The 21,369-nt window shown below is 43.6% G+C and overlaps 1 protein-coding gene across 6 annotated transcripts in view; it reads left to right on the top strand.

Moving 5' to 3' along the window:
- Nucleotides 1–21,369, top strand: part of LOC123619588 (tripartite motif-containing protein 44) — a 192,524-nt gene that overhangs the window by 68,690 nt on the left and 102,465 nt on the right. For 5 of the 6 annotated variants that reach the window (XR_012509624.1, XR_012509623.1, XR_012509622.1 and 2 more), the window contains exon 5: nucleotides 15,759–15,825. Coding sequence is in view for 1 of the 6 variants with exons in the window: in XM_010964671.3 (XP_010962973.1) it covers nucleotides 15,759–15,786 (28 nt within the window). In the remaining 5 variants the exon portion in view is untranslated. Of the gene's footprint in view, nucleotides 1–15,758; nucleotides 20,407–21,369 lie in introns of those variants that run through there. The other variant, XM_010964671.3, reaches the window with a different exon arrangement.

Raw genomic sequence — 21,369 nt, 5'->3', positions numbered from 1 at the left:
CCACCCGAGCACCTTTTCCTGCCAGGCTCTGAGCACTGTCAGAAATCAGACTTAGGTCATAGCAGCAACAGTAACAAAATGGTGATTCTGTGTGGTAAAGACTGTGTTAACTAACCTTATTGTGGTAAACATTTCACAATATACACGTGTATCAAAGCACATTGTATACCTTAAACTTAGTCAGTGTTACATGTCAATGATACCTCAATAAAGCTGGTGAAATAAAAAAGAAATCAGACTTCAGAGAGATAGGAGAAGCAGTTTGAGAAAAAAATAGAGCTTTCTCTTTCCAGCTGAACATAAAACAAGTAGTTCCATAGGCTTTTCTTAAAGTCTTACATACAAATTTATCACCTTCTTTTTGACTTCTTTCTTCTATCTTGTATATATTTCAGGCAAGGGCCCTAAAAATAGTTTTTAGAGAGGAGTGGCTTTCTTGTCTCACAGCAAATGTTTTTTTAATTTAAAAACAATCTCTAAAGGAATTCTCTCATCTCTTCCCCAAAGTGGTTAGCTGAAATACTAATTTTGTTGTCATTCCATCCCTCCCACCCCTCTGTGCTGGGCTGAGTGAGGACTGTGTAGAGTGTTTTAAGTAGTGAGTGGGTAGGTGGGTGGGGAAGGCAAAAGATGTGTACACTGTTTGTTAACCTCTAATGCTGGTGTAGAAGAGCCATCTGAGACACTTACTGTCCAGCATAAAGTTTAATTCCAGCTGGGACTCAGAATGTGGAGCCTGAGAGAGCATCTAATCCAGGTCAGAAGAAGGGAAGAGCACCATGTGTAGTGAAAGTCTGGCCATCCAGGCACTGTCTTGCACACCATTTCATGAGAGGAGTGGCCTCTTAACGATCACTTGCCACATGCCATTGCCTTTATGTTCATAAAGAGCCTGCAAGCCATCCACGCTGTTTCACCACTGAGGAAACCGAGGCTGGCGGAGTAAGTTTTGCCCAGGAGGACCTAGGTAATAAGTGGAAGGACTGGATTCAAACCTTGGTTTCTCTGTGCTCTTCTTGCTCCTCTCAGTTGTAAAGCCAGGGCTGAGAGGCTGACAGCAGGGAAACATCTAGATTGCTGACAGGTGCCCTCAGCTTTGCAGCCTAGAGGGTAACTGAGCCTTTCGATACTAAGGGGAACATTCCCCTGGTGCCTGGTGGGGTGTTTGGATTGTCTGCTCTGCTGGGCCCTGTAATTGGGCCAGTGGGGAACTCTTTCCAGGTATCATAAATAAATCTTATGACATCTGATCTGTGTTGAGACTGAGCCATAAACAAGTTCTTCTGCAAGTAAGTGAAACAGGTCTGAAGTGGTAGGATTATGTCATTTCAGTCACAGCAGAGCTGGCTTCAGGAAAACCTAAGAGGAGGCAGAATGTGTCTTTAATAATCTTTATCTGCTTCCTTCAGCATCCTGTACTTATACCCTAGTCCCAGCTCTTTAAAAAGTATCATTTCTTTTTCCCCAGCAAAACTTCACCAGCCATCTCGTCCCATCAGCCTCTAAGATGACAGCTGTCTCACCCAGAAACTCATCTGTGCTCAGGTGGTTTGTGGGGATCCCATGGCCCACTCTTGTCTTGTAATATCTACTGATTTTTAACTCTAGAGGCTCAGCCCAAAGTGCCGTACCTTAGACTAAAGGAATGTCTTTGATAAAGTCTTTAGACTTAATGGCTTATAGGGAGATCTTTTGGATGTGACAAAGGCCGTGGCTGCTTTTTACATGATGTCATGTTGGGTATCTATTACTTCCTCCAGTGCCAAGGGCAGCCCTTCGATTCAGAGCAGTGGGCTTTGTTCAGGCTTGAGATTGGGCAGTTATTAGCTAAAGGACGTAGACCCGTAATATTCAGTTCCTCTTTTCTCACTTTACTTTGGCACTCCTGTTTGGTGTGTTCACGTGTTTTGGGTCATCTTCCTCTCTTCTGGCTAGACTAGTGTGCTCTCTCATCTGACAGCACTGACTTGGAATCCAGGGAGAGCCTCTGGTAAGATTGGCTGAATGCATATTGGATGTGATGTTCGTCTCCTCGGCTGTCTGCATCAAGCAGCATTCCTCCAAGTAGGGGCAGATTCCTACAGTCCAGACCTGTTGGCTGTAACATAAGCCTTTGGAATATTGGGGGCGGGGATGGCTTCCTTAATTTCTTCTCCATTTCCTGGGGAGACTCATAACAAGAGGGTTTACTGCAAGGGCAGGGATAGAACAGCTGGGAACCAACCTCTAACTGAATGGTTCACTTTCACAAACATCTCCTCAGTTACGCTCATCTCAGAGAAGATGTGCTGGCAGAGATGCCTCAATTATTAACTCAGCACTGGAAACCTCCTTGTAGTTTCCTGTTTCCTTATTACAGAGTCCTCTCACTGTCTTTGGCATGGGCCTTAGACTCTTGTACAAGTGAGTCTGGCTTTGGCAAAGAGGGAGTCCCTGGCTCTGCTTGGGAGCAAGCGTCCATTCACTCCAGACCCCCAGCATATACACTGACACCTGCATTCCTCTTCCAGGCTGAGTCTCAGACTTGTGCTGGTGATACAGTCACATGTGAGCAGCCTGAAGCCTGCCTCCCCGTCCCCCCCACGGGATTTATATCTAGTTACCACTGGGTGTTTGGTTCTTTCCCCCTGAAACATCTGTTTGTGCTGCCTTGGGGAGTGTCACACAGAACTCAGGCTGAGTATTTTCATCTAGCTGTCATTCACGCTTTGGCTTGTTAGCAGTGAGTAGATGCCATATGGAGCCCTGACACGCTCGTCGTCTCCTGATCTTGCCCATCTTAGGAGACGCCTGAAGCATGGCCCATGAAGATGAGCCCGGGGAGCTGCTGCTGAGCTCCTTTTTCTCTCAGTGTACCCTCTCACACTTGATCTCTAGCCATTCTGAATTGTTCGCAGCTCCCTGAACATGCCAAGCCGTTTTGCATCTTCAAGGATTTTTTCAAGCTGTTCCTTCCACTTGGCATGCCCTTCTTCTGGCCCAATAGTCGTCCTGGAAAATACCGATCCATCTGTCAACATTGTCTTTTCTGACTCTGGAGGTGGAGTGTACTACTTCTTCCTCTTGTCATTGCACACAGACTACTTTCTCTGCCAGACTGAGCTCCTGTCTGATTCCCCTCTGTGTGCCCATCACTGGCGAGGAGTCGGGGCTCAGCTGTGAGGTGGAGGAGAAGGAACTGACCTCGGGGTGAAGTATAGAAGAACAGCTGGGTTTGGGGTGCGTGCTCATTACTTTTTAGTAAGCGTGCTACATGTTTTACATCCATTCTCTCCTTTAACACTCATATCAGCTCTAAGGGGTAGATCCTGATACTTCCCTTTCCTGAGTTGGCCCCCAGCACACAGGCACCCATCATTCTCTGTCTCAGCATCTTGCATTATTTTCCTCATAGTACTTTCCACTGTCTGAAGTTATGTATTTGTTTATATTAGTTGTCTCCTTCACTAGAAAGTAAGCTTCATGAGAACAGGACTTTGACAGTCTTGTTCACTACCATAATGCCAGCACTGATTACAGTGCCTAATATAGTGAATGCTCACTGAATATTTGTCCACTGAAAGAGTGGATGAATGAACGACTCCCTGTTTAACAGATAGGGAGACTGAGACTAGGAGAGGTTAAATAGCTTCGCCAAAGTCACAGGCTCAGAAGGGCTTGGCTGGGAATTCTGGTCCTACTCCAAAGTGGGCGATCCTAACATCCTATACTACCTCCTTTAGACATTCTCCTAGTGCTCCTAGGAGAGAGGTCGGCTTTCCTGCTGGACCTGCCTTGAAGGTTAGCCTTCCCCCTTCTCACTTCACTAGCTAAATCCCTTCTCCTCGGCCAGGGTGAACTGTGAGAGATACTGTATGCCAGCCACCAGTTGCGTCCAAAGTGCCAGGCATGTTGTTAAACACTGGGGATAAAACAGTGAACGAGGAACGGATTCAGCCTGCCAGGAGTTCAAGTGGCAACGACTGACATTTACACAGCTGTACCGTGGCTCACTGAGTCCCTGAACGCGTGGAGACTGCAAGGGCAGAGCAGGCATCTAGCCAGACCACCTTCATCCCTGGTTCCCTGAAGGCAGACAGGGAGACATTAGCTCAACTTAACTCCAGTTGTCTTCTCTAGTGGGGTGGAGTGAAAAATCAGCTGAGAGCTTGAAAGATATTTTTTGTGCAAGTTCATTAAAACAGTGAGACCTGGGTGCCTTTCTCCTCAGGACAGATGGGACTGAAATTGAAACCAATGTCCGACCCAGAGAGACTCTGTCCTGAGTCCAGGGAATGGTGTCTTGGTGGCAGGCCCTTTCACATGACTGTTTGCTGGAGCTCACAGAGCCAAGGCGCGAGTCTGAGGGGAATGGCTAACTTGCAGCCAGGTTGCTAGAGGGAAGTCGCAGACTGGCTGTAGTTGAAAAAACTGGAAACACCTGACTACAACTTTTTAAAAGAGATATTGTGATATCCTGTAGCAGGAAGGTAGTTTTCTAGTAATTGGTTTAGAGTTTGAGTCTGTCGAGACCTTGGAAAAATCTTTAGTGATGAGCAGAGGTTACCACCTATGCTACTGGAAGTGAGGCATTACCAGTAACCTCCTGGATAAATGCAGCCATGCTGCCCTCACTCAGCACTGAGTCCCCCGTCCATGGTTACAAACAGGGGCCAGGCCCTGCTTGTCGTTCCAGCTCTGCCGGCTGTGGGACTTGGGATGCGCGTCATTTCTCTGCTTCTCACTCTTCTCATCTGTAAAATGGAGTGGAAATGCTATCACACAGGGTTATTATTATGAAAACTGAATGTGAAAATGTCAGTGAAGTGATTAGTTCCGTGCCAGGCAAGTAATAGTAGTATCCGTTTGGTGAGTACTTACAGATAGCATTATCCTCATCTTACAGATGTGGAAGCTTCAGTTGAAAGAGGACTTTCACCCAAGGTCCTGCTGCTGATGTATGCTGGAATGAGGTTTAAAGCCGTGTCCCTGATTCGTAGTTGTGTGCTTTTCTACTCTGGCATGACCACAGTAACCACGCCCGCTCCCATATCTGGAGCCACACGTCCGCTGACATTTCATCTGTGGGAAGGAGAGGAGCAGCGAGTCAGCAATCCTTTATTCCTTCCTGGCCTGGATGACTCTCTCCCTCCGTCGACCACTAGGGTGAGGGGGGAAGGTTGGAGTCTTGGAATCCAGGCCTACCCTGAGTACAGCTCACAGCTGGATTGTAGGGGGCTGGAAGTTGCCAACGTGCAGCTGTTTTATAAGGAAGATGAGAACATTTCCTCTTGGAGGTGAATTGGTTCTTCAAGTTTCCTTGCTTGGGGAGGGCTGAACATGAACTTGCTTCTGCTTTGTCCTCAGTGACACTTGTCCATCAGACACAGTCTTACTTTAGCAAAAAGGCTTAGTCATTTGTAAGAGTAATCATTTATGATACAGCATTTTAATCCGTACCAGGTGCCCCAAGTGGTTATATGTGCGTGGTGATGGAAGTGACAATTAGGAAAGAAATGGAGCCTGGGCTCACCTGTAGAGTAAGCTATCCATGAGATTCTGCAGTATCTCTAAGACCAGCAAGTTGCCCACAGTTTGCCTGGGAAGACTTGGGATGTTTCTAGAGCAATAATTCTTTATGGGGTTGTTTTGATCACTCACCTGTTCATTCATTTGGAAGAATAGTGTTGAGGATTCACTGGTGCCAGGCACATTATCAGGTACTGATGATACAGCAGGGAACTAAATAGTTAAGTACCCTTACATCTCAAAACAATTTTAGGCAGTGATCAGTGCTGTGAAGACCATACACAGCCTAATGTAATAGTACAGGAGTGAGGTGGCTACTCTAGGTTGCTTGATCAGGGAAAGCCTCAGAGAAGGTAACATTGGAGCTGAGACCTAAATGTTAGGAGCCAGTCATCCCAAGCCATGAGAGGGAGAGCTGTTTAGGTGTAACAGCAAATGCGAAAGCCTTAAGGCAGGAATAAATTCTGCTTACTTGAGGGGCAGAGAGAAAGCCAGTGTGGCTGGCAAGTGGCATGAAATGGGGTAGAGACGGAGGCAGGGGCCAAACCATGTAGGGATTTCTGGGCCATTGGCCTTATTCTAAGGCTCTAGAAAGCCATTGAAGGATTTTTAAGCAGGGCAGTGGCATAATCTGTTGCACATTTTAAAAATATTACTCCGAATGCAAACCTACACAGTAGTGAAGTTAAGTATAGAAGTAGGAAAACCAGTCAAAAGGCAACTGCAGCAGTTCAAGCAAGAGATGGCGGTGGCAGTGAAGAGGAACAGCCAGACGTGGGGTGGAAGTGCGGTGGGAGTGGGTAGAACTTGCGGTGGACCCAGCTGGATTGGGGATGGTGCTTCTAGGGTTTTGCACACAGTGGTTGGCACGTGTAAAGCACTCAGTAAATTACAGCTGTTGACTTACTGTTATTAGCCAACGGCCTATTATCAAACACCAAGAGGACAGGCTTGAGAAGCAATCTTGAACCCGTTCAAATGACAGAAAGATGCCTACGGTGCATGTGTGCCAACAGTGTTAGCTCTTCTCTTTTGTTAATAAATGGCATTCCGAGAGAAAATGGGGCTTGCAGGTATGATGGTGTATTCAGGAACCAGAAACTCTGAGTTTCAGTTAATCTCACTGCCATCAACATCAACTTAGCTTCTCTTAGCCTTGATTTCTTCATCTATAACTATAAAAGGTGTTGAGCATTTTCTGGGTGCCAGGTACCATGCCAAGCTCTTTCTCTATATATTCGGCACTTTCTCTATATATTGATCCTCATTTAATCCTCCCAACAACTCTTCCAGGTAGGTACTAAGTTGTCCTCCATTTCTAGGTCAGAACACTGAATTCAAAATCCCACAGCTAGTAAGTGGCAAGGCTGTGACTCAAACCTAGGTTTTTCTAACTCTTAAATCCACATTCATAACCGTCTGTGATACGAGAAGTAGGTTTTGAGAGTTGGTGTGCTTCCAGTTTCCGACTGTCTGCAACTTCCAGACCTCAATTTAAGGTCATGGTGGAACTCAGAACTACTGAGAACTAATATGGGATACTTAAAAAAAAGCCTCCTATTTATACAGAGATTAGAGATTAGTGTCAAGAGTGTATTTATTTATTGATCCTTTCTCCTCTCCCTTTGGTAAGGTACAGCAGCTGAGGCAACAGGAAATTTGAAGTCCAGCATTTTATTAAATCTTATGTTAAAGATTTCTGTGGAAGGAAACTGCTTGAGAGAGATTTGGTTTCCATTATTCACTTGCCAAGAAAAGATGAGGAAACTGGGTCGGGTGGATTTCCTGAAGGTGCAGGAAGCAGGGAAGGTAAACCCTTGGGCTATTTTCTGCATCTAACCTCCCAACCCCCTGGAGTTGCCTGAGCCCTAACAGAGTTTGGGAAAGGTTCTGGTTCAGCCCTCACCACAGGAGGTCGTCAGTTCTGTGAAAGCCAGCAGCACTAGGGGAGGGGAGGGAGGTTGCGGAAGGCCAGCAGAAAGGCAGAGAAAAGGGAAAGCTTACAGCTCCCATGGCATTTTCCTCTTGAAGTTCAGCAGTAAACCGAGTAATGTCATAGAAGTTATTTCATTGAGGAAAAAAACACAGTCACACACACACACAATCTTATACCCACAGACACTTTGAAACTGCCTTGTATTGGCCAAGGGTGTGGGAAAAATGGGCATTCTCACCTATTTGAGTAACGATTGTAAATCAGTACAAGGTGATTTCTGGAAGGCAGTTTAACAATAATATATAAAATACTTTTAAAAATATATATCCTTTGCTTGTTGGAGAAATATCTGATTCTAGGATTAGGGCAGGAAATATACAAGATGAGCCTAGAGCATTTTGTAGTGCCAGAAAGTAAGGAGGTGCTCCCCCAAAACCTCAAAACAAACCTTACATTGATGGGGTGTGTCGGGGCAGCAGGCCCTGACTTAAAGGGCTCCCAAAGGCCAAAGCTGAACAATTTGAGCAACAAAATAAATAAAGCAGTATGGGATTATAACCCAAAGTGTAAAAATAAACATCCATGAGTCCATATGATATAAATAAATGATTAAATAAATGAATGAATGAAAGAGAAAAGACAAATCTCTTGTTGAGAAGAATTTCAAATAATTTATGTAGATACTCCACCTTCAAGGATGGGGAACACGACTCCTCACCCCTTAGGTGTGGTTGCCCATCGTGACTTCCTTCCGAAGATACAGTATGTGAAGGAGGAAAAAGAGTAACTTTACAGTGGAAGAACCTTCACAAACATAACCTCAGCCAGGTGGTCGAGGTCGGCATCCACAATCCAAGTCATATCAACGGTGTGTGCCCTTGATGGGGTGCGATGAGCACAGCGCTTGGGTTCTGTAGTTTTCCTTTTCAAGGCCTGTAACCATGCCCAAATTGTGAAAAACACTAGACAACTTCCAGGTGAGTGACATTCCACAAAATACCTGACCAGTACTCCTCAAAACTGTCGAGGTCATCAAAAACAAAGTCTGAGAAGCTGCCACAGCCAAGAGGAGACTAAGGAGACATAATGACTAAACGTAACGTGGTGTGTTGGGTGAAATCTGGAGCAGAAAAGGACATCAGGGGAAAAGCTAAAGAATCATAGAATGCAGACTTCAGTTAATATTATTGTACCAGTATTGATTTATTGCAATAAATGTACTATACTAATGTAAGATGTTATAACAGAGCAAACTAGATACTAGAACCCTCTGTACTTAATCTTTGTAATTTTTCTATAAATCTAAACCTGTTCTAAAAAATAAGATTTTTTAAAAATTGCCCTTTGACCCAGAGATTTCCCTTCTGGGAATTTTCTATTCAGAAATAATTAAGAATGACCCTGCAGATTCATCCACATGGATATGTGTCACAGAGTTATAAGTAATAGTGAAAACAGAAATAATTTGTGTCCAGTGTTAAGTATGATAAATCCATACAATTTAACCATGAATCATAGTCTTATAGAAATACATTTCTTGATAAGGGAATGTATTCATGATTGCTGTTGAATGAGAAAAGTGGATTATGAAAGAGGTTGTGAAGTATATATTTTTACTTCTGCATAGGAGGGATGTAGTTGAATATATTTCAGTGTGTTAATGGTGATTATCACCAGTGGTTAACACTGTGGGGTTTTTTCTTTTTATAGAAGCGATACTTGTTTCTTACAGAAAATACAGATCAGCAAAAAAGAAAAAGTTACTTTCTGAATTAAAAAAAGAAGGCTGAAAATGATTCCATTGTAAATCCAGCAGCAGCAGTAGCAGAAGATTCAGTCCTAAAGAAGAGAGCGCTGAGAGCAGATGGGACACTGGCAGGCTAACAAGCTTCCCGTTAACTTCTGTTCAAGTGTCTCCCTGTAGAAGGGCACTGCCTGAACAGGCCTGCTGGCACCTTTCCATCCTCCACAGAAACAGGCCGCTACCCACACCGCCCCTGTGGAGTGCAGGGAGGGAGGCCACCTATGCAGACGGTAAACAGGTTGCAAGGTGCATGGAGATCAAACTTAGGCCTGTGGTCAGTGTGGACCTGCAGCCACGCTGGACACCCAGGCCTCTCTCAGAGGTGCCTACGTAGGTCTAACAGCGGCAGAGGCAGCTAAACCCAGTGTCTGTTTCCTTCTGCTTCTCCATTTATCTGGCACTTTTTCATCTTAAAGAACTTCCCTGTACCTTCCAACTCATTACAACAACCTACCTTGGAGGTAGGTATTATTTACCTATTTTGCAGATAAAAAATTGAGCCTCAGAGATCTTAAATGGCTGTCACTTATCATGTGGGTAACCAGGAGTCAAGATCAAGTTTACATCTCTCCTCTTAGACAAGTTTCATATCTGAGGGTTCTGGAGTCTGTATAATTTAGATTTACCATTTATAAGCTGTGTACCTTCAGCAAGTCATGTAGTTTCCCTTGGCCTCAATGTTCTCATCTGTAGGATGGAGGTAGTAATTGCTATCCTAAAGCTACTTTAGGGTTTAGTGAGATTGTGCATTTAAATTGCTTAACACAGTGCATGGAACATTAAGTCAGCCATCTGACTTGCTGAACGGGAGACAGTCCATGGGAAGAAGTATAATGTGAGCTATGGGGAGGAGAGCCCTTCTCCCAGTTTCCCGTGATTTGCAAAGGAAGATGCAGCAAGGCTGGTGCCACCTTAGACTTCGAGAACCATGATGAATTGAGGAATCTTGGGGCTCTTGGCCATACCAGAGTTTACTGTATGAGGGTCCATACTAGGTACTAGTCAAACAGTACGATTCATCAACCTGGCGTGTGGGCCCTGCCAGAAGAAGAGGTCAGAGAACTTGGAATGTTGAGGTCAGCCTTCAGATTGAGTTGGAGAGGAATGGGGAAGGAGAGGCACACAGGAAGCAAGAGAGAGAAAACGGTATAAACTAGAGCTAATTCACTAGCTCAGCAAATGTGTGAGTCAGAAAGGAGCTTAGCTTTTGTATTTCCTTAAATTTCACTTACAATGCAAAGCATCCTAATTTCCCAATTGAGGAAACTGGGTCTCAGAGTCACACAGCAAAGCTAGGACTAGAACTCAGAAGTCCTCTCATGTTTTTCTCAGTTAACCCACGATAAACTGAAGACATTTAACCTTATTTTGTATCTGTATCTCTTTTAAATTTATACTTAAATCTATTAAAACTAATTTATATTAGCTCCACAGGTAGCAGCTAAATATGTAAGTTTGGATTCCTTACAGCCCAGTAACCCCTCACTTTCAGCCGAGGCTGCTGGGACAGGTGACGTGGGAGACAGAAGTGGCAGTTCTGCCCTGTCGAGTGGAGGAGTGTTTCGGTATTTGGCCCATCCCCCAAGCTGGGCTGATCACATACCCTTACTGAAGCTGGGCAGCCACAGCTCCGATGGTGAATGGAGACTTTCCAATTAGTTCTTTATACAATACTTGCACGGCTTCACTTTTGGAGACTACTCCATCTATCTTTTTGAATCTCAGCTGAATCTAGGCTTCCTCCCATGTTGATACTTCTTAATTTCTCCATCCTCTTGAGTGAATAATCCTTTTATAGCAATAATTAATAAATAGCCAAGGTTTCAGCAGTAGGAGTAATGCCAAATCAAATTAAGTTGTATTATATTCTCAGGAAAATAAACTATTTAACTTGGAAGAGCAGAGGACCTACCACCTCATTTAACTTCCTCTCATAAGCCTCCATCTCTGGGGACAGAAGCTGAAAAACTGAGCTGCCAATCCATGTGGACTGTCTAAAACTTGTCAGGCAGTGAAATGCTCCTTGATCATAATAATTTTATCAGCAGGTGTTTAGGGGCTGAATATGATGGGCCTTGAGGCATGCCTTGAACAGCTGTTCAGTTTCACAGGCACCACTAGACAAAAAGGATGTTCCTGAGGCCATGTGCCCACCTGACAGAGGGGTCACAGCAGTCTGCTGGCTGGGCTCCCAGTCCCGTTCTGTCACCTAGACCCCTGTCCCCACCCAGGGAACTGTTAAATGTCACACCACTCTCCCATCACAGTTTAGGGACTCTCAGTTCCTTTAGCTGAACTTTTTGTTCTTACACCCCCTAAAATAATTTAGAAAAGATTATATGCCTCCTTGCCCATTTTTAAGTTAACTCCTGAAATCATATATCAAGTTTAGATAGTTGGAAAGGGTTTGATTTCTGACATACTATACAATATGAGCTTTATATACATTTCTGTCAAAATTTTGGCACTACAGATTTAGCTTATTAAATTTGCAGGCAAGATTTACTATATAATTTTGTTGGCAAAGGTGGTTTATATGGTCAAACCATCCAGCCAGATCAGTCTTGCTGCCTGTCAGATCCACATCTGATTACATATTTTCAATTAAATATATTAGTATACACTTCGTGACAACCACCTCACTTCTGAATGTAAATTCTTAGATCTGTGGAGAGACAGATAAGGGCACACAACTTTGCCAAGAGTTTATTACCTGCATGAAATAAGGGATTATATCCTTTACTCTTTCTTACCCTGCTCTCTTAGGACTCCTCTCAGAAGTAAGGAGTTCTAAAATTGTCCCATGGTGAGGTTCAGGAGGATGAGGGGTATGTATTTCTCTTCTGAAGCGGGAGTAAGGTGATTGTAAAAGTGAGAGTGGCTGAGGAGAGAACCTGTAGATCACAGACACGTTCTAGGAAAGGTCAGTTTTAGGAAAGAGTATATATAGAAGGTAAGGATCTGAACATTTATTTCCTTTGAATCAACGATGACCAAATACCTCCTGGACAGCCGTTAGGTACCACAAAGCTACGTGTACCCCAGTTTTAAAAGCACTGCTTTTAGACAAAAGAGCACTTTCAAACTAGATCAGCCTGTGACTGAGGCCAGTTAGCTGGGCTTCACTCAGTATCTGTCCTCACCAGTGTCGGCAGGAACTGCCTTTTCTAGAGACTTGTCAAGTAGGAGGGTCAGAATCATGGAACTCAGCCTTTCTTTCTATTCAGTATCTGTATGTCATTAAGTCTGAAGTTGTCATTAGGAAAAAAAACAACTCTCCAAGCAAGCAAAGAAGGGCACTGTTGTGCTCCAGAAATTTAAGGACATTTTGGGACAGGAGCTCACTTGCTCTGGAGCATAACATTTCAGATGCCAGAAGAGCAACATTGAAGGAAAGTTAGGAGGAGGCAAGTGTAGATTCTGGAAAAGAAGGAAATCAGGTTGAAGAAGGGAGCCAACATTTTTAGGCATTTATATTGCATAAAATACATAAAACTTTCATTATAACGTTGTAAGATATACAGTGTTACTGTGAGGAAACTGAGACTCAGAGAGGTTGAGCTACTCACCTAAGGTCCCACAGCTCATTAGTGCCAGAGCAGGGATTTGAACCTAGTTTACTTTGGTGACTTCAAAGCCATTATATAATGCTGCTTCTGTCATGGTAAATACCCACTAGAGAATTGGCTGTCTATCTGATACCCTTAGTTTATTCTCAAAACAGCAGTAACAAAACAGACACTTTTAAAATTTCAATACCTTATAATTATAACTCCAATTATAAATCTGAGCGTGAATGGTTGATGTTTCAGAGGATGGTAAGTGGCTGAGTTAGAAGGCTGTGTTTCTTCTCTTAGAGAAAGTAAAGACTCCTATTGACTAGTTAAGATAAAATCTTATTTACACAGACCAGCTTATATACAGAGTCAAGAAAGAGCATTCAGGAGATGCTATCTCACACTAATTAGACTGTGTGACCTCCAGGAGAGACCACACACAAGGTGAACAAAGCTCTATGTTACAGATTCAGTTACTCGTTTTTCTTCTTCATTGTGAAAAACAGGTTATTAATTATGAAAATGAATGTTTTATTTGAAGCTGCTATTCTGGACAGAAATAATTTTCCATCTCCCCTTCTCCCCCATCCCTCACCTACTAGGCTGTAAAGTCCAGGAGGACAGCTTGTGTGATTTCATCTTACTCATTGTTGTGCTTACTTTCATGCCTGACAGAGTAGATGGTCAGATTAACCAGTGATATGCCAGGATCCCAAGGTCTCATGCTTTTAAACTATGAGGGGAGCTATATTGTTCAGCCCAAGAACAGATCTCTTTTAGGGTAATGAGAAAAGATTTCATCAGGCAGGGCTTCTGATCTCTTCCCCAAGTCAACTCTACAAGTCTTATAGTAAGGGACCTGGCAACTCAAAAAGAATTTAGTTTATCTATAATTTCATTATACTCAATTTTGAGGGGTTGTTAACCTCTTTGTGAATATGATGAAAATTATGGCCTCTCTCAGACGAAGGCAGCACAGACAGAACTTTTGTATACAGTTTCAGTAGGTCCATGAACCCTTTAACTGTTCACGTCAAGTTAAGAATGCTAAAGAGTGAACCGCAGTTTAAGGAGAGGGCACATGCCTATGCTAGACCTCTCATATTTGAGGGAAAATTGACAAAGAACACTGAGCTTGCTTTGGATGTAATACCAAAGGGGAGACTGTGGCGCCAGTTCCAGCTGTGCCTTGATTCTGGTGAGACACTTTCATGAAAGACTCTTTGTTCCCTTTGGGACAGATGCCACCAAACAGTGTTCCTTAATGAAGGTCCACTGTCCAGCCCTTCCTAATACTCACCCTTCATCCCATGATTAGACAATAGGCAGGAAAATGGAATGGAAAAGGGCAGAGTTTGGAGAGTGAAGGTTTCTGAGTTGGTTCTTTTGGCTCTTAGAGTACACTTACCTAAATTTCAGGCTCTGTGTTTCGAAATGTTTCCACCCTTAGCAGAATTAGTCCATGTTTGTTTCCTAGAATATTTGCCCTTAAAGTCTTTCCCAAATGGATGTGAAAAGGCAGAGACTTTACATACACAGATAATCCCTCATGAGATAAAAAGTTTCTAGGTCATAGCTGGGAGCTACTTTCCTCTTCCCTAGCTCCTGTCTCTACCAGAGGAGGGAGAGCGTCCCTCCCTCCCTTCCACACACCCCAGCTTTGTCCACACTAAACTGATCCTTAAGTTTTAAGGAAACAGAGCTCACTATGTGACTGAGGATTTTACATCTCTCAGAGCTTCACTTTTTCCATCTACCAAATGGGGATAATAGAAATCGTAATAGTCTCCACGTGCTAGGCTTTCTGTGAGGAGTATTAGAAGGAGTGGATGGGGCGCGCTCAGCCCAGTGCCCCGGCACAGGGTAAGCACGCAGGCAAGTTGGGTCTTCTTATTGTTCCAAGGACAGTAGCCTCTAGAAGTGGTAGAGAAGGAGAAACCTGGCAAGTTTGCTACTTTTGTCCTTCTGGATGTCCTTCTGAGTCTGTCTGGCCCTACCTTTTTCTTGCCCTAGTTCCTATATTGACAATGTTCTCTCTTAGAACCAAGCTAGGGAGGCTCTAATCCTAAGCAGCTGAGGTTGGAGCCATGACTCTGGGACTCACAGCTCATTTTTTTCACCACTGAAGTATCACTGACGTCTAGGATACCCTGGTCAGGGCAGTAACGACTGACTATTCCTTTTAAATCCTTCCCCCTTTGTTTTTATTCCTCACTCCTTTTTTTAAAACAACTATTTACTGAACACTTCTGTATATTCCCAGCACCATATTAGTGCTAGATAAACAGTAGTTAATAAAATAGACAGGATTGCTACTCTTTTATGCTCTGGTGGGGCGTGGAAGGGAGAGTAAATAGCAAACTAATGATTCACTGGGTATGATAAGGACTATGAGAGAAATAGATGGAGACAGAGAACAAGCAGGGATCAGACTTAGAGTGCCTTCTCCGAAGAGGTGACGTGAACCCAGCGGCAGTCCCTGTGGCGTGAATTGAAACCTTGGTTTTATTCCTAGTGAGAAGTGCCATTGGGTATGCAGAATGATAGCTTCTTTTTGTTTTTCTCTTCTAACAATAGGTGACTTTAAGGTTTAGTGGAAGTCAAACTTTTTATTTTTACCAGCAATTTATTTTTTCAAGCTAAAAAACATCATGACCCTCACCTGCTCCTTTAAATAGCTATTCACATACTGTGCATTTTATATACATTATCCTATTTATTCCTCCAATAACCCAAGAAAGTAGGTTTTATTATCATCATTATCTCTGCAGTCAGAGAAATCAGAATGTAGAGAGGTTAAGTAACTTGCCTCTGGCCACAGTGCCCAGCAGTGGAAGGGTCAGGGCTGGAATCCAGGTAAGTCTGGCAACAGAGCCTGTGCCTTCAGTCAGGAGACTAGGCAGCCTCCCTTCTCGTGATGTCTCAACTTACCTGGTTCTCCTTTCCTTTGTAGTGGTGCCAGTGAAGAAGAGGACACATGAAGGCCTGCCATCCCCAGTGGAAAATCATCCCTTCCCCGTGTATGTATGTGACAGCGTGTATGTAACGGCTTCTGATTCCTGATTCCTGTGAAAGCTGCCCAGCAACAAACGTACTCCACCAGATACGTCCCCAGATCCACAGCAGGCACTGTCTCTCCAAGGGAAGACCAGTTTTAACTGTTACTGACTGTGCTTCTCATTCTCTTGTCGTGGTAGGTCAAGGAAAAGTGCCCCTTTGATCAACCAGGATCAATTAAAGGGTCTTTCAGGTAATCCCTCAATGGCTGCTTTGAACTTACTCAGGAAAGGCAGCCCCTGTAATATGGTGTACCCAAACAGTATCACTTCATTAGGAAGGATCTGGAATAATCTTGAAGGGTGGTCAGAATTTATTTCTCTATCTGCTAGTAAACCCCACTTTATTCATATTGAAGCATGAAATAAATGAGGGCAAAGTAGGACCAAATCAGCCCATGTAGGTAGTCTCTAAAAGTCCAATTACACATCTGTGAAAATGTGGTTTCATGAATTAAGATGGATGGCTTGAAAACAGAGAAAGAGTTAAAAGTTAGAAATATATAGAGGTATTTTTAGTACATGAGGTTATCCAGGACTTCAGATTCATAATTCAGTGCTGTGGAAATGAAAAAAAAAATTGAAGAGGTAGAAAGGAAATGACTGTTTAAAAAAGCCGGGGAGTTGGGGGGTGTTGGGGAACCAAAGAGAACTGATTAAAAGTTGAAATCAGTATTTCTGAACTCAAATTGCCTGAATTTCCAAAGTAATCACTAAAGGATCTGATGGAACCTGACTTAATTTGTGTTGATTCCTAGGCTTTATGGGTCTTGTCACAACATGAAAGGCTAGAATGTGTATTACCCAATGGGAGATTTCAGTGTAGGTTTTTGCTCCCACTCCTCTAGCTTAGCCTAACTTGGCTGAAATGCCTTGGGGGAATTCTTGGCCCTCTGTGGTGTGCCAACCAAGCTCCGCCTCCCAGCAGGTACATCTTCCTTTTACTCCAGCCAGGACCCCCTTCCCCTAGCACCCCTCCCCACAGACCTCCAGGTCATCTCCCACACCCTAGCTCTTGCCTCTTAAGTAGCATGAGCAGAGACACACCGTGGTTGGACTCTGGCCTTTCTGCCCTCCCAAATCATACTTCCTTACAACCACATTTTTTACTCTCAAGCAAGCTGTGATGTACCAGGGAACACAAAACTGCAAGCCAAAAAACATGCATCCCCTGAAACATCAGTTCTACTCAACAAATGGTTTGGAGTCAGAGAATGACGTTATTTTTGGATAAAATGAGCAGTTACATTATGAAATAGAATGTTCATACACATAAACAGTGAAGATAAAATGGGAGATTTCACAGAGAATTTTTATTTGCAATTAGAGTATGTGTTCCCTTTCCCCTGCCTTTAGTGGTATTTTGGTGTTCACTTCTGAGAAGTACAATTGGAAATATATCCAAGCAGCCTTGGGGTTTCTGCTGACTCAGGGCCTAGACTTCAGTGCCTCTGAGGCAGAACCAAGGGAGTCTGCACTGGGGGAATCCCTCTCTGCCTGCCCGCCCGCCCGCCCGCCCGCCTGTGACTGTGTACCTATCACAAAGCTTTAGGGCCAGCTGATGTGTGTGTGCAGGATGGTTTTGAGGCAAAAACAATACTTAACTGAATGAATCCTATTTATATCATTGTTCAATCTTGTGCATGCTATGAAATGATTATTTCTTTGAGGCATGTATGCTTCTGGGTTAGGATTACACTAGCTCACTAACATGTCAGGATGTTGGGACTGAGGGAAGTGTGGGCTGATTTTTTTTTTAAGTACTTTTCTCTCAAACTGGTGGCCAACAAATGGCTAAGACATTTCTGGTGCTTCACCTTTGTGCTTGCAAAGATGGGAGAATTTGGCATACTGCTAATTACAACCCCAAGCCACATCCAATGAAACTACTCTTAAAGGACCACTGGCCACTCTTAAAAGAGCTTAAAAATCAGAAGATTAATAAGACTTTAGGATTTAGAAGCTTGTGTTGTCTTTCCCCAATAATTATTGTGTAATCTCCAAGTAGTAGCCTTATCTTAGCAGTGGATAGATCATTGGCTCCTCTGTACCTGATCATATGTTATTACTTTAAATCAGTATTTGGGAAACCCACGCATTTATGCAATGGATATGAACGGAAATATAAAAATACGTGCTAGCCTGTCTCAATGAATTATCGTATATGTAATCCTCAAGGAAAGCACTTTTGCTTTTACTTAGAAAGGATTCCAGATTTGCTTTATGGGCTCCTGCTGTCTTCAGCACCTGATAAAACTTTAACCAGGGAAGCATTAAACACAGTGCAGCAGCTTCTGCCCAGGCTCCTGAGTTCCTGCTGGCAGCATTTGTCAGTATAAGAACTAGGATGCTGCCTGCAGTGGCACCAGCTTCTCCTAAAGTTGGAGCATGTTGCTCAGCCTTACGCCCCAGTGTGACGAGGCTTCCCTCCTGCCAGGGCTGTGAGAGTTAGAGTGCTCAAAATTGTGTCCTGACTAGCTGAAGACTGGGTTTGTAGAAATCCCTAGAGAGAAGTCATCTAGGGAGGCAGGTAAAGAATGTCTTCTGAATGAATTGGATCCTCACAGCAATCCCTGGCTGCTTCCCAAAGATTGGGTATCTGGAGGCCAAGAGGGGGTTTGTCCTTTGATTTGATGTCATTAAATCCAGGGCACATCCAAGAAATGCTTAGAGTCTTTGCTCTGACAGCCCAAAAAGGGAAATGACTTATATTGAGGACCAACTGTGAGCCAGACCCTGTACTCAGGCCCCATTTCTCAGATGATAGTACAGATTTGGAGGGCAAGAGTCACTTGCCTTGAGTTACGCAGCTAGGAGATACTGGAGCCAGATTTTGTACCCAGCTCTTCCTAACTCTGTGTTTGCCTAAAACACGGGGAGGAAAAAGGCTGCAGTTTGCCCCACTGCAGTCTGACCATCTCACTTTATGGATTCTTTTTCAAAATTACATTTCATGGCTTGTAGTTCAGGCTCTGAAATGGCGTTGGGGTAGCCTTCTTCTTCCACTTTAGCAGACACATTAGGTACACATTGCTAACTTGAGCCTGCCCCCAAGAGTTGGGGTGAGGGGGGCCTTTCCTTTTTGGTGTCATCCCCCATAAATAAAGTGTTTCTAGGCTTCCAGGTATAGAACTTCTCAGAAATATGGAAAGCAAAGGGTGTTCTGCTAACTTGAACTGAAAATGTCTGCTGCTACACTGCTGCAGAAAGGAAGTCTTCATATTTTAGTAAACCTAGCCAGTCTGTGCCCAGTGAGGATGTGGTCATTCAAAGTCCAGTGACTCTAGACTTTCCTACTAATACCTGATGTGTGTTTGTACACACACACAGAGATGATATGTGTGTATGTGTATATACACACATACATACACACATGTAATTTAACAACTAAGGGAAATTCAAAGCAGCCCCCTCATTATCTCGCATACAACTGCAGAGGTTTCTGCCAGCCCTGATTACAAGTGTCACCAGATAATTGGAGCTTAGGAGCTTGCTTACAAGATGCTTACAAGAAGAGCAACTCCTTGGCAAAGGTTGTCAGCTCCTAAAGCACTGAGCCAAAGTGACAGCCCTGAAGGAAATTGCACTCCAGACCTACTCCAAGATGTCTAATGATATGGGAAATTTGGATACCTGACCATTTTGGTGATCTGAGAGTCTGATCACTCCAGTCAGGCCTGTGGGCACAGCTGCAGAATTCACAACTGGTAGGATGGCAGGGCAGGGCTCTGGAAATCCTCTCCTCCACCTAGAAAATACTCTCTTGCCGATACCTGAAATTTCACGCTCATGTAATATCTATCTGTTCAGTGCATGCTTTTCCATAAGAAAATCAGTTGCATGTTTACTGTGTGCCTAGCACACCTGGAATTTTCTGTTTAAAAAACAAATCTATCTCATTATGGATGGACTCAGCCCAGCTCTGAGAGAAAAGAAGGCCTATAGGGGAGGCTTCAGATCTCATTAATATTACCTTACTAGGCGGTGTTTCTGAACCCGAACTCCAGCCTGTTCTACGAGCCATAAGGCCCATGCAGCCCTGCCCTCTGGGGGCCTGCCTAATAAAACAGTAGCATTTGGAATTTAAGAACACACCGGAAACAGCAGGACAAGTGTCAGAGCAGGAAAATAAAAATAAATTAAGACCCCTGTGGGTATAATGGTGCAAAGAATGCCACAGAGCCCATGCTGGGCTTGATATGACCTTGAGGGGACAGTAGATTTATCCTCAGTGGGAGTTAAACCTGCCCAGTCTTTCTGTAGTGACAGGCCACTGCGTGGGTGGGAGAGCCAGCAAGCCCGCTGTCCTCTGCCTGCTGTCCTGTGCAGTCACATTCCCTCCTCAGTCATCGTCCCCTTTCACCCTTTACATTAAACAAGGGAACACTAAATCTTTCAAGGGAATTACACGTTTGAGTTAATGTTTCAGTATATCATTTTCATACTGTAAATTATTTTGTAAAAGAGATTTACCGCTATCCCAGAATGTTTGGACTCAGCGCCCCTGTGCATTTGGAAATCAATAAACTATTACTGGAAATACCATTTGTCTCTCAGAGTTGTGCACAAAGGACCCTGCTAGGTGTAAATATTTATGACGATCTGCCTTCTTAACTGTGATAATGCTGGAGATGATGGTGTTTTGGGTATGAGAGTTGGGAGACTTACTCGCTCCTGACTTCTCCAGAGTGGCTTTAGGAGATCTCTGGGAAGTGACAAAAGAACAGACTTAAATTCATTGTTATTTAGAGAGGTGTTTTCTCCTCACAGTGAAATGACTCATGCATAGGTTAAATTTTCTGAGCAAAGTAGGTTATAAACTAAAGAATTCTGGGTCATGAATGATGTTTTCAAATAACATTAAAGCTTGGTAATTTAAATTAGCCAGGGGGAGGTCAGATTTTAATTTTTACTGTATTTTCTAGGAAAAAAAAAAAGTCTTCATACAGCAAATTACAGTTAGGCCAGCAAAATCATCTTTGTGGAACCTTAGAAGTGCATATTTGATATAAATGATGACAAGATAGAATTAAGCTATAAATGAAGCAGTTCTAATCTAGTTTGTAATATTAGGAGCAGAGGATGCATTAAAACCAAGAGGCAAAATGAGAAGACTCAAGATAGTAGATACTGTGTGCATTAGAAAGTACAAGTCCTACCTAAAGGCATTAAAATTCAGTCTTTAAAAATCCATCCTTAGAACCCACCAGCAAGTGTGTCTGGAGGAGCTGCGGTTTATGAACCCTGCTCTGAAACAAATTTGTCTCCATCCATCCCCTTTAGTTAGCGGGGGGCTATGTGAACTTCAGAGAAATTCTTCAAGATAGGGTGATGGAGCGAGTCAGTCAAGGTCACCCAGTGAGCCACGCTGATAAAGCCAGGCCAGCAGACTCTCTGTCTCCTGTAGCAGTCATTAGGCCCTGCTTCCTCCCTCCCCAGTTGCCCAGGAGACTTCTGCCTGGTGGGATGGGATTGCCAAGCGCTGTAGCACTTGGGAGGCTCGGTGTT

Source organism: Camelus bactrianus, chromosome 10 (genome assembly GCF_048773025.1).
Source record: "Camelus bactrianus isolate YW-2024 breed Bactrian camel chromosome 10, ASM4877302v1, whole genome shotgun sequence".
NCBI lineage: Eukaryota > Metazoa > Chordata > Mammalia > Artiodactyla > Camelidae > Camelus > Camelus bactrianus.
Note: the sequence above shows the minus strand (reverse complement) of the source record. Positions and strands in the feature narration are given on the sequence as shown.